Source organism: Miniopterus schreibersii (assembly GCF_964146895.1).
Source record: "Miniopterus schreibersii genome assembly, chromosome: 7".
NCBI lineage: Eukaryota > Metazoa > Chordata > Mammalia > Chiroptera > Miniopteridae > Miniopterus > Miniopterus schreibersii.
Window position 1 is genome coordinate 34,625,981 of NC_138108.1, and position 12,043 is coordinate 34,638,023.

Below are 12,043 nucleotides of genomic sequence, written 5' to 3' on the forward strand. Positions count from 1 at the left end.
TTATTCCGCCTATGAAGGGACTCATGGCCTGTCTTCTTAAAAACTTCCCAAAGTTCACTAGGTTGTAATAATACCTGCTTATCTCATTGAGTAGCTTTTGATCCAGGAGCTAATATTTGGAGGAGTGCTGTGTAATCGTAAAGCGTATACGGATGCAGATGGTAGTTGCCTGAGCATAAGTAGAAAGTTGCCTCTCAGTCGGCATTGATTCTACTTCCATAAGCACTAAGCATCCTCTTTGAGGGTTCGGGGGTCATGCTCTCCTTGTGCGTGGTGGTGCAGGGAGTTTCCTCAGGATTTGGATGGTTTGTTAGAGAGTAGGAACTTCTGAGCCTACCTATATTGAAAAAAAGTCTATAGATAGAATAAACATGAATGTGATTCTAGAGAAAGAGATCAGACACGGAATCACTAAGAGCCTTCTCACCGCCAAATTGGATCTAATCAACCAAAAAATAAATGAAAGCTATTGTTGAAATTTTGCTTACAAATATAATGTTATGTTTTTCAGAACGCTGCAAATGTAAACCTATTAGAGCTACACAGAAGACCTATTTCCGAAACAATTACAACTATGGTAAGGATAACTTCATGGTTGACCTGTGAACTGCTGTGTTAAGAAAGTGTGTGTGTGTGTGTGTGTGTGTGTGTGTGTGTGTGTGTGTGTGTGTGTGTAAATTAGTAGAGCAGTTCAAGAATCAGGAGGATGTGAGCAGGAGGGGTGCTTTAAGTTCAGCTTCAGTGTGGTAAACAGAGGAGCGCTTTGATGCATAAGGGATGGTTAATGGAGTTAAATTTGCTTCCTTCAATCACTCTATCCCGTGGGAAACATGGACAGAGTTGGAAAATAACACTTATAAAAGGTGTTAGTATTCAGTGACGGAAATGTTTTGTTATCTAGCTTGACCTAGAAATGTGACATTCTGATAAAATATGAATTAAAGAGCTATGGATTCAAATGTGGCCGACAAACTCAACTGAAGGGGGAACAGCCTGCTGTGTCTGTGCCAGGTACTGTGCTAGGAGGTTTCCATACATAATGTATTTTTCTCAACTGCCCCATGAGATAAATTCTTCTTATTATTTCATTAGTGATTATCGAACCTAAGTTATCCTTTCTTTGATTATTCAGAATGTACTTTTGGGTGCTTTCATGCTTCAGAGTCACAAATTTCAATCACCAGTTATTTGAAGAGTCAGTAGAGTTTTCCAGTTGATAAAATAAGGGGCAAATCAATATTTGCTGTGTTCCATCAGCATTTTATTGTCACTATTTTTCTAGCATCTAGGAGATTAATAAAGGTCATGTTACTATATCTGTAGAATACTATTGATGCTGAGTCCATGAATAAACATGGGAATTAAATTGATTTTTGAAGGGAGCTTTATTATTATTAAATGAGAGTTTAATTATTGAATTTACATGCCCTATTTTAGAGGCTATAGGACGCCTACAACAGATACATTTTTACTTTTGTACTTTTGGGAATTGCAAGGAGATAAATGGGTAAAGCTCTGCAAGAGTTATCTTTGATATTTTTGAAAATACTGTGTATTAAAAGGTATAAAGTAGAAAATTCTCAATGTAGGTAAATCTGTTTAAAATAAATGCATGTAGTTTCCCAAGTGTTTATTTGATGGATTCAGTTTTTATTCCATGCTACTACTCATCTTAAGAATCTAGTTTCTCTTAGCCAATAGTGGTCGCACTTTCCAAGGTTGGAAGGTCAGATGTGAAAAATCACAGGGAAAGACTTAACTTTTAGGAGACTGAAAAATGATATATGAACTTTTAAGTACAAATTATACTACAAATAAAAGCAGAATGAAAATGTTATATCGGGGAAACAGTTGAGTTTGTATTTATTTTACTTTATTAATCATTTTTTATTTTATCCAGTTTTCTTGGTGCTGCAACAGTTGGTGCTGTTATTTTTGTCAAAAGTTAAAATACTAGTGGTTATGCCTGGCCAGTGTTGCTCAGTGGTTAGAGCCTCGGCCCTCTCAAGGGCACGTACCTGGGTTGAAAGTTCATCCCTGGATGCATGCTACGGAGGCAGCCAATCGATGTGTCTCTCTCACACTGATCTTTCTCTCTCTTTCCCCGCTCCCTCCCTTCCACTCTCTCTCTAAAAAAAAAAATGAGTGGCAAAAAAATACTAGTGGTTACAAGTCATGGAAAGAAAATATCTTCAACAAGGTAGCTGAGTGAATATTATAACATAAAATGGAAATGGGATACAGATCACAATTAATGGAAAGAAGATAATTTCTTTTTCATAACCAAACAGTAATACCAGGTTGCCTACAGTTCAGGGCTTTTCACTTGTCTGGGGCTCACTTAGAGCTGCTTTGGGGAAGGCAGGCACTCCAGTGATTAAATAGAAGAAAAAAAAGTCTGAAAGAAAACATTTAAAACTCCAAAATATGGATATTATTATCTTTCTTAAATCCCTATGTGTCTGTTGAGAAAACAAAGTGGGGGCAGGAGCAATTGATAATTCAGACAACATCTCTGCTTCATTCAGAATTAGTTCAGGTAAAATCTGTTGAGCTTTACCAAAATTACTTGAATAATAAAGTAAGTCTTGCAGAGAGATATTTATTTTGGAGGGGGTGTGTGTGCTAAAAATTTCTAATGAAAATAGTAGCCATACTGGGTAAATAAATCATTAGCTTGAGAACATTTGCACAGTTCACTAATCTCTAAAAGTTGATGGATGCTATGAAGCACATTCACATAAACCAGGACCCCAAAAATGTCTGCTAGCTGGGTTGTAAATTTATCATCTGATTCTCCCATATGACATTTCCAAAAGGGAAGTCTTATCTCTTGTTAAAATACAGAACAGAGAGAGCACTGACAGAAAGGGATTCCTTTGCCCACAAGTCACTCCAAGCGGGGACAGCAGGGCAGTTATATTTTGTTTGCTATAAGTTCTCATATTTGAGACACCTACTTTTCTGAAAATCAAAATAACTGTGAAGAAAAATGATGTTTTTGCCCTTAAGTTTTTAGAATTAGTAACTTAATTATTATATGTATGTTGTACTGGTGGAATGTTATTAGATAAGTTTCTGTATGGAGTTGGGGCATGGATGGGGCTTATTAGCTGGCTTTATATTTTCATGGATTACTTTTTTTCATTCTTTTGGAGTTGAAAATACCTAAAATATGTGGCTCAGATGAAAGTGGTTTGCTGATATGTGCCTAAGAGGCTTTTAAAAAGTGGATTCATTTGGATCCATTGTGTTTTTCTCTGTATAACACCCACAGATATTGAACTAGAGCAATGAGGGTGCCTGGGAGAAAGCCATTGACTTCTTACAAATGGATATTTTTACTTTGTAGGCTTTTTCACACTCCCCCTGAAAAAAAAAGGAATCTAAAGAATTTGGCCCCTCCAAAGAAGAGAAATGCAGGAAAGCAGAGCTGTACTTGCTAGATTATGAGTCAAAGTCTTCAACTCTGCAACTGAATTGATTACTTTTAAGGCAGTTTGTCTTTCTATTGAGAAGTGAAGCCAACACTTGTGAGATAAACTGGGTGTCGGTGTACACACCCGGAGAGGTAGATTAATGCAATTGGCGTGTTAGACTGTTCCACAGCATGTGAGGGGAAGGACTGTTAGTGTCTGACTTCAAAGACGACGGAGGAAACAAGGTCTAGTGGTGACCATTTTTCCTTAAAAAAGGTAGAATATTTGCAGGAGCATATGAAAGAAAATCTGTGCTGAAACAAAGGAAAAAAGGAGCTGATGTCCAAACAGTGAGCTTACATGAGGAGGGTGAAAAGATTGCAGAACCAGTTTGGAAATACAGTAGAAGCGGACAACTTTATAGTACTAATGAGACCCCCAACTCTTCAGAAAACCCATTAATAGACCTGGTAAAAGAATACTGACAAGAAGATGAAGCATATTTAAGTACTAGGTCTTCACATATAGTGAAATTAATCAAGTTTAAATTCTTGTTGATAGCAGTTGTAACTGCGGATGCTCATGTACACACACCCACAATGAAATTTTGGAGGAAATTACATCAGAGTCACTGGACCTCTGATTATTCACTTAGATATACATATATGTGCATATGTACATACAGATATATATGTACACAAATTGGAAGGGGATCAGGGCTGAACATGAAGAGGACAGGTGTGTTATGTCGTGTGTCACTCACTACCATCTAGGACAGAAACACCTGGCTGACTTTTCCTCTCCGTTCATTGAGCATCAAGTGGGAAACTTGACTAGAAAGAGGCCCCCTTGTCCTTTTTCCTGTGTCGCCTTCTGTGTCTCGCATCACCACGTCGGCTCTGTTGTCTTTCATCCAGTCATTCGGGCTAAAGTTAAAGAGGTGAAGACCAAGTGCCATGATGTGACTGCGGTAGTGGAGGTGAAGGAGGTCCTGAAGTCCTCGCTGGTGAACATCCCGAGGGACACGGTGACCCTCTACGCCAGCTCGGGCTGCCTGTGCCCGCCGCTCAGCGTTAACGAGGAGTACGTCATCATGGGCTACGAGGATGAGGAGCGCTCCAGGTCAGCCGGCCGCCTGCCCCGTCCGACCGCCTCTCGGGATCTGTCCCTGAGCCTCTTGCCGTGGGACCTGTCCGCCTTCTGGGGGATTCCAGAGAGGTCTTAGTTGGGCCACTCAATTGCATGTGTCGGCCCGAAAGTGTATGTGTATAATTTGTGCGTGTGCCTTTTTCTGGGGAGGCTGGGCCATAACTTCATTTGTTCTTGAAGGGGCCCATGACTCCCAGATAGTTAAGAATTACTATTCTAAAATTTGGTCACCTTGGTCATTCTGTTTCTAGGAGAAACAGGCACACAGGCAAGTCTTCTTTGCAATGGTTCCTTGTATTTTTTAGTAATATGTTTTAATTTTTCAAAAATGCTTGCTTCTTTAAACAAATGCAGATTACTGTTGGTGGAAGGTTCTATTGCTGAAAAATGGAAGGATCGACTGGGTAAAAAAGTTAAGGTAAGCCTCTATTTTATACTTAAAGGGATATACAGAAAAAGAAAAGTAGAAAACCAGCCACTTGTCATTTATACAAAATAGCCACCCTCAACTACATGAGAAACATTAAAACCTGATATATATGTATGTGAGTATCTGTATGTATTATATATGTGTGGATATATATTTAAAATTACAAGGCTGAGATTGTCTTTAATATGGAATTCATTTAGGAAGCTCTCTGTTTATGTATCAGAAACCTAACTATAGTTACTGAACTTCTCACAATGAGAATTCTAGCTGTAGTTAGCCCAGCCCTGGGAGGGTGACCCACATTATCCCTAGGGCTCCAGGTTCCTTCCAGCTTACTGCTCTGCCATTTTTAATGGTATTGCTTCCATACTCATGTTCACCTGGAGGTCACGAGATAGCTGCCCCACCTCCAGCATCACACCTGCATTTTAGGGAGAAAAGAGAGGTAAAAAGGGGTTTCCAAGTGCCCCATCTATCAACTCTTACATAGACTGGGTCTCATGTTCACCCTTAGCTGCAAGAGAGGCTGAGAAATGCAGTCTTGTTTAGCTGTGCATATTGTTTCCTTGAACAAGTTGCAGTTCTGTGAGTCACAGAAAAGAAGAAAGATGAATAGGAAAAATCCCAATATTGTCCCAATGCGTAGCCATTATTTTCTATGAAAAAGGTGCAGCCACATTCATCTGTATATAGCTCCTTAGAGTGATCATGTAGCTTTATTTTTAAGCCAGTGACTCTTAGATTCTGGAATTGATGCATTTTTTTTCAAAAATCACTCTAAGTTGCCTTTTTAATAGATGGTTTCATTTCTTCTTACTATATTAAGCAAATCTGTTTCAAAGAAAGGAATATGGGAGAGTATGCATCGAGGGGCAAAGAATCAAAAAGGGTGTGTGTGTACTGGGCAGGGAGGCGGGAAGGGAGAGCAGAAATTACACCAAACATAAAACATCCTCTTTCTGTGAGCTTGAAGGCTTGGGAAACATTTACAGGGTAAGTTAAACACCCCTGGGCAGTTTATCTTATACATCTGGCACTTGACACAGCAGAAACATTTGAGTTCAAGTGACCTACAAAAATGTAGAGGGCATTATTTTGCAGGGAGAAACTGCCCTTCAGTAAGCTCTTCCCTCCCCACCCCCTGCACCAGGGTGTTTGTCAAAAATGAGATGTATTTCAAGTTCAGACTTGTGAGAATTCTCTATTTGTATCTCTTTTTGATTAGTTTGGTGTTTGTTAAAAAGTGGTTCTACTTCATTATTTGGAATCTTTTAATTTGGTTTTCTGCTTGCTAATGCAGAACAGGAATGTGTCCTAAATTTCTGTACCAGATGGAAGCATTTTTAACATCCCTGCTGCAAAGCATGTAACAGGGCTTCTCTTTTGGTACCAAAACAATTATCATCATGTGAAGACCTAGGACACATTGCTTGTTTGTCCTGTTTCTTAGTAAGGCAAACATATTTTCTGTTATCTTTTTTGTTAGCTTCTCCCAAGGATATTTTTTCCATTGCTTTTCAGAGAGAGTGGAAGGGAGAGAGGCAGAGAGACAGACAGAGAGAGAGAGAGACAGAGGTCAATTGGTTGCCTCCTGCACATGCCCTGACCGGGGCAGGGGATCGAACTTGCAGCTGAGGTACATGCCCTTGGTCAGAACTGAACCTGGGACTCTTCAGTCCACAGACCGATGCTCTAACCACTGAGCAAAACCAGCTAGGGCCATCTATTTGTTTTCTATAGGGGACCTACACAGAGTTATTATTGTGAAATTTTTTATATTCTTAGTCTAGATTTAAACATGCTCAACAATTTTTAATTCATATGCAGATACTTAGGACTAAAGACCTTGGGTAGAAATCTCTTTTGATGAAAATGATTGAGATCTTTAATTTTCCAGTTAATTTGAGGATTGGAAAACATAGTTTTATGGAGGACACTGTTTTTTGTTTGTTTGTTTGTTTGTTTAATAAGAATTGCCCTCTCAACTGATTTTTTTGCTCTCAGTGGATAGATCAAGAATTTTTAAATAAAGACCTTTTATGGTTTTCCATGCAAATGGTTGTTTAATCCTCTGTTATAGTAGGTTGTTGAAATTGAGATACTTGGCCTGCCGTGGGGAGTTGAGAATCAGATTGTTTTTGTAAATATTAAAAACAATAAGATTGTGAAGTAAAGTGTGCTGAAATGAAGAATTAGTTTCAGTAATTGAAAAAATGGTAATTTATTATGAACTAAGCACTTTATACATTTTTCATCTGTTAATCTTCAGACCAGTCTTATAAGCAGATTCTTTTATTAATTCCAATGTGTTGATCATGAAAATGAGGCATAGTAAGTTTAAGAAACTTTGCATGGTAACTGACAGAGTTAGAATTTGGACTTGGGCAATCTGATATTAATTCCTTGCTACTCAAAGTGTGGTCCCTGGACCAGCAACATTGGCATCATCTGGGAGCTTGTTAGATATGAAAATCTTGGGCCCCATTCCAGGCCCTATGAATGAGAATCTGCATTTATCAAGATCTACAGGTTATTTTCTATATTAATTGAAATTTGAGTAGTATTTCTATAGTCTTTATTATTTTTTACTACTTGTAATATTCATAATGTAACTCCCTTTTAATTTATTATATTACATTTAAACATTATTGGCACTGTTAATATGCAACATTAGTAAACTTGATTGTGGTTATTAAAAATGTTGGTAACGTCTGCTTTGTAAAAGTTAGCATGAAGGCAGAAACTTGTCTGTTCCACTCATTGGCCTTGTAGATATTACTTAGAAAGCTATTTTTAAAAGACACAATTCCCACCCCAAATTTTCATTTTTTCATTGTTCAAATCACACAGATCTAAAAAGGCTATGTTCTTATATGTTGTAAGAGAGGAACGTGAAAAATAGCTCTTCCTTCAAATTCTCTGTGTAGGTCTTCCGTTTGTTGACCACCTGAAAAGGGCCAGACTAGTGTTTGTTATCTCAGGAAATCTCACAGACAGCGATAGATACTTGTGTCACCATTTACTGATGTGGAAATTTGAAGCTTAAGGTTTGATACGAAAGCATTATTGACATAGGTGGACAATTTTGTGCTTTTGAAAATCTGAGAATTATGTTCAGATAGCGTCAATTTCATTGTAACCTTAAGATACAGAGTTTATAGCTTTGGGAAGTAGTAAAATGCTTTTGAGACCTGACTTTGCAGTCTCACTCAGTTATTAGAATAATAGAAATGACAAACCCTGGTGACATGTGCATGTGACCATTTTTTGTTTTCAATTTCACAGCGCTGGGATATGAAGCTCCGTCATCTTGGCCTGAATAAAAGTGACTCCAGCCACAGTGATTCCGCGCAGAGTCAGAAGCCCGGCAGGAGCTCTAACCCCCGGCAAGCACGCAACTAGACCCTGAAATGCAGAAAGGACATCCGTGGACTTCCTCTTAAAACTTGCATTGCTGGACTAGCAAAGGAAAATTGCACTATTGCACGTCATATTCTATTTTTTACCACAAAACTCACGTGGTAACAGATATTACTCTATTTTCTCTTTTGTTTTCTGCTTTTCTCTTCCCTTTCCCTACTCCCTTTTTTGTGGTCTGGGTGCAGATCCTTAAATATATTATATGTATTCTATTTCACTAATCATGGGAAAACTGTTCTTTGCAATAATAATAAATTAAACATGTTGATACCAGGGTCTCTTTGCTGGAGTAAATGTTAATTCACTGCTCTGCACCCAGATTGGGAATGCAATAATGGATACAAAGAGGGAAAGCTAAATAAGCTGTACAATATATTTGGCTGATCTAATTACAGCCTCATTTTCACATGCCTTTTGGGCATTCTCCTCACTCTTAAAAAGTCCTACATGTTTATAAAGGTAAAATTGCAGATGGAAATCAAATGCCACGTAGGCAAAGCAATCAAGCACCAGGAAGCATTTATGAGCAAAAGACACACAAGATGAATTATTTGCAAGATTGGCAGGAAGCAAAATAAATAATGTTAGGAGTTGGGGAAAGAACATTTTGCCTGATCGAGAAGCACAACTGAAACCAGTAGCTGTTGGGGTGTTAACAGTAGCATTTATCTTTGGGCAATACATTGGATTTGCTTATGAATACATATATTTGTTAGCATTAGAGAAGTGAATTACAGCTAGACATCTGCTGTTACTGTCATAGCTCTGTTTAATTTTAAACAAACCCACTGGAATCTTTTTTTTCTTCTTTTAAAAATAACTTGCTGCATTGACCAAGAGAAGAAAGTATGTATGTGTGTGCACCGGGGTGTTATTTTTAAAAGGTATGTAGCTCTATAAAGTGCTGTAGTTTGCAGGATGGTAAAATGTGCAAGGGATGTGTGTGTGTGTGTGTGTGCATTCACACAAAGCTGACTGAATTACAGGCCTATGCTCTGGCCTGGACTTTATCATTTGGATTTGTGCTGTTTAATGCTCAGTAAAATATGTCTAATAAAAGGAATTACGGTCTTCAGGAGAGAGGCTACTCTGACTTTTGAACCAGACATACCTTCTCATTACCCAAGCTGCAGTGCTGTCCCCAAGGACCATGGGGAACAAATGATGCTTTGACTTCCTTCAGTAGGATTCTTTAGAGCCTGTGCCAATCATTGGAAAGTCTCATTCCTCTCCATTTATACATTTCACATTGTAGAAACAAATTTCTAAGCTATGATATGCTGAAAATAAAACACGTATGAAGCAAAATGGTGCTGTTTTCTTCTACAAGCACAGTCGGGCAAGGATGAAATTTATGCCTGAACACGTTTCCTAAAATGGTAAATAATAATTCATCGAAGTTCTGTTTTGGAAGTCCGAGAACGTCCTTGCCTTCTGACAGACCCCCACCCCCAACAGTTTCCTCAGTGGAAGGAAGTTCCCACCTTCGTAAGAACTGCAGCTCTTTGTGAGGCCCTGTGGCTGCTTTCACACAGTTCCGCCCTCTGCCCTTTGGGTTTATTCTCAGACGCTAGGGCAGGGGCATCTCTTTCTAGATGCTGCTGTTGTAGCTTGAAAAGGGGAGCATGCCACAGGGTCACAGGGAAGTGCCACATGGAAGAACTAACTGCATCTCAGGATCTCTCATCGGGAGATTTATGCCCCAACTTGAGCTTCAAGGACCAAGGACTGGAAAGTGGTGCTTCTGCATGGCCCTGGTTTCCCATGCCTTTTCCATGTTAACTATGGCGAGAAGGGCAAAAATTGGCTGCAGGAGACGGAAAGGAATTGGTTTCTCAGATCCACAAAATGTCATCAACTCTTCCAAAGCACAGTATGGTGAATTTTATATGATTAAATATCTTGATGTACAATGAAAGCCACAGATGTTTCCAGCCTCTGCAGTTTTCTGTCTTTTTGGGGATGGGGTAATAGTTTTTGGGTAGAGGTTTGAAACAATTTATGCTCAATACATATACAATTATGATATTTATAAGCAAAAGAGGAGCAGATTCTTAGGTTCAGCAGTGGGGTTTGTTGTTTTTTCTTTGCCACCTTCCATTTAAATGATCTACACGGGCAATGCCTGATTTTGCTCATCTACGTGAGGCTCTGTCAGTTATTTTAAAGTCTATAAGGTCCATGAGTAAAGTACATTTGATTTTGTAGTTTGATAATTGCAATATCGTTAATAATACATTATGTGCAAGGAAAACGTCTTTTGGGGGATGACATGATTTTTATCATGACGGTCACATTTCTAATCAGACTGCAAAACCATTTCTACTCTGTAATTTCCATAACACAATATAAACACATCATCAGTGCCTCTCTACAGGCTTTTCTGGCAGGTACCAACTTTCAAAGGCACTAAAATTTTAATATATATACATCCTTGTCAGTAATCTTGAGATCTATAAAGTTAATTTAAAATTTCTTTGGGGAATTATGTTCACCTTTAGGATTTTACTCTTTCTGGCCGAATAACAACAAAATGTTAGATGCATGCTAAATAAACTAGTAAAAATTAAAATAATAGCAAACTTGGATTCTCTTCATGGACATGTATTTCACTGTGTCACATACAGAGTGTAATCTGACTCAATGCCATATGCTGCGCCGAGCATTTGGGGTTGGGGTGGGAAAAATCCATGCTTTTCCACATCTGTTGTATATTAAGAAGGCAAATACAAAAATTACAATCACTGTGAGTAAATAGTACTACTTATGGCCTTCTGCAAGAAATTATTTGCTATTATTTTTCGACAAGGAAAACGGCTGAAAAATAAGCATTTCAAGATTGATGTTTATTTAGACGGTGAATTTTAATATTTAAATAATTACAGGAATTCAAGAACATGGTCAAAATGATGTAAAGCAGATATCTCTAATACTATTACTAAAACCAACCTGCTAGAATTTTTAATATTGTTCCCAGCTATATTAATATTAACAAAAAACCATATAGTCATACCTTGGATAATTATATCTTTGGGGGTCATAGTATCTAAGAGTTGCTAAAGCTCTATAGAAAACACTCGCATGCATGTTACCTCATGCAGTCCTTGAGGGTGTGAAGTAGGCATTGCTATTTTCATTTCATAGATGACGAAATCAAGGATTTACAACGTCAGAGGTATGTTAAGTAGCAGACTCTTATCCTTATTTCCCAAGTTATGTTTCACACCATTGCAATTGCTGATAAGAGAAATGCATCCCGACATTGTAAAAATACAATGTCAAGAATGTAGGGGCTACTAATACCATTTTTTGAAACCGAGGTCTACCACCTGTGTCAGAAAGCCTAAGTCCCAACTCTGACCTCAAATACTGTCACTTCTAGTCTTCAGTTGTCCTCACCTATAAAATAAAAATTTCAATGGAATCTCATACAGGATGAGGTGAATGAATAATTAAAGCAATGCTTCTGGCATTAATAGTTTAAAGACGTGACTCTCTGTAGAAAAAAAATGGTATTTTCCCCTCTAAGTTTCTGTTTTTCCTTGAATTTGGAGAAAAGTATGGAGTTAACAGGACTCAACAAAGTTGAAACTAAAAGTTGATCACAGATAAAACCAGAATGGCT

General features: G+C 38.2%; 1 protein-coding gene across 2 annotated transcripts in view; it reads left to right on the forward strand.

Moving 5' to 3' along the window:
• The window catches only part of FRZB (frizzled related protein), a 28,916-nt gene extending 20,228 nt beyond the window's left edge, over positions 1-8,688 (forward strand). For both annotated transcript variants that reach the window (XM_081142962.1, XM_081142963.1), the window contains 4 exons: positions 512-577; positions 4,337-4,541; positions 4,923-4,986; positions 8,284-8,688. In XM_081142962.1, coding sequence (XP_080999088.1) covers positions 512-577; positions 4,337-4,541; positions 4,923-4,986; positions 8,284-8,400 — 452 coding nt within the window. In that variant the 3' untranslated portion in view covers positions 8,401-8,688. The remainder of the gene's footprint in view (positions 1-511; positions 578-4,336; positions 4,542-4,922; positions 4,987-8,283) is intronic.
• The last annotated feature ends 3,355 nt before the right edge of the window (positions 8,689-12,043 follow it).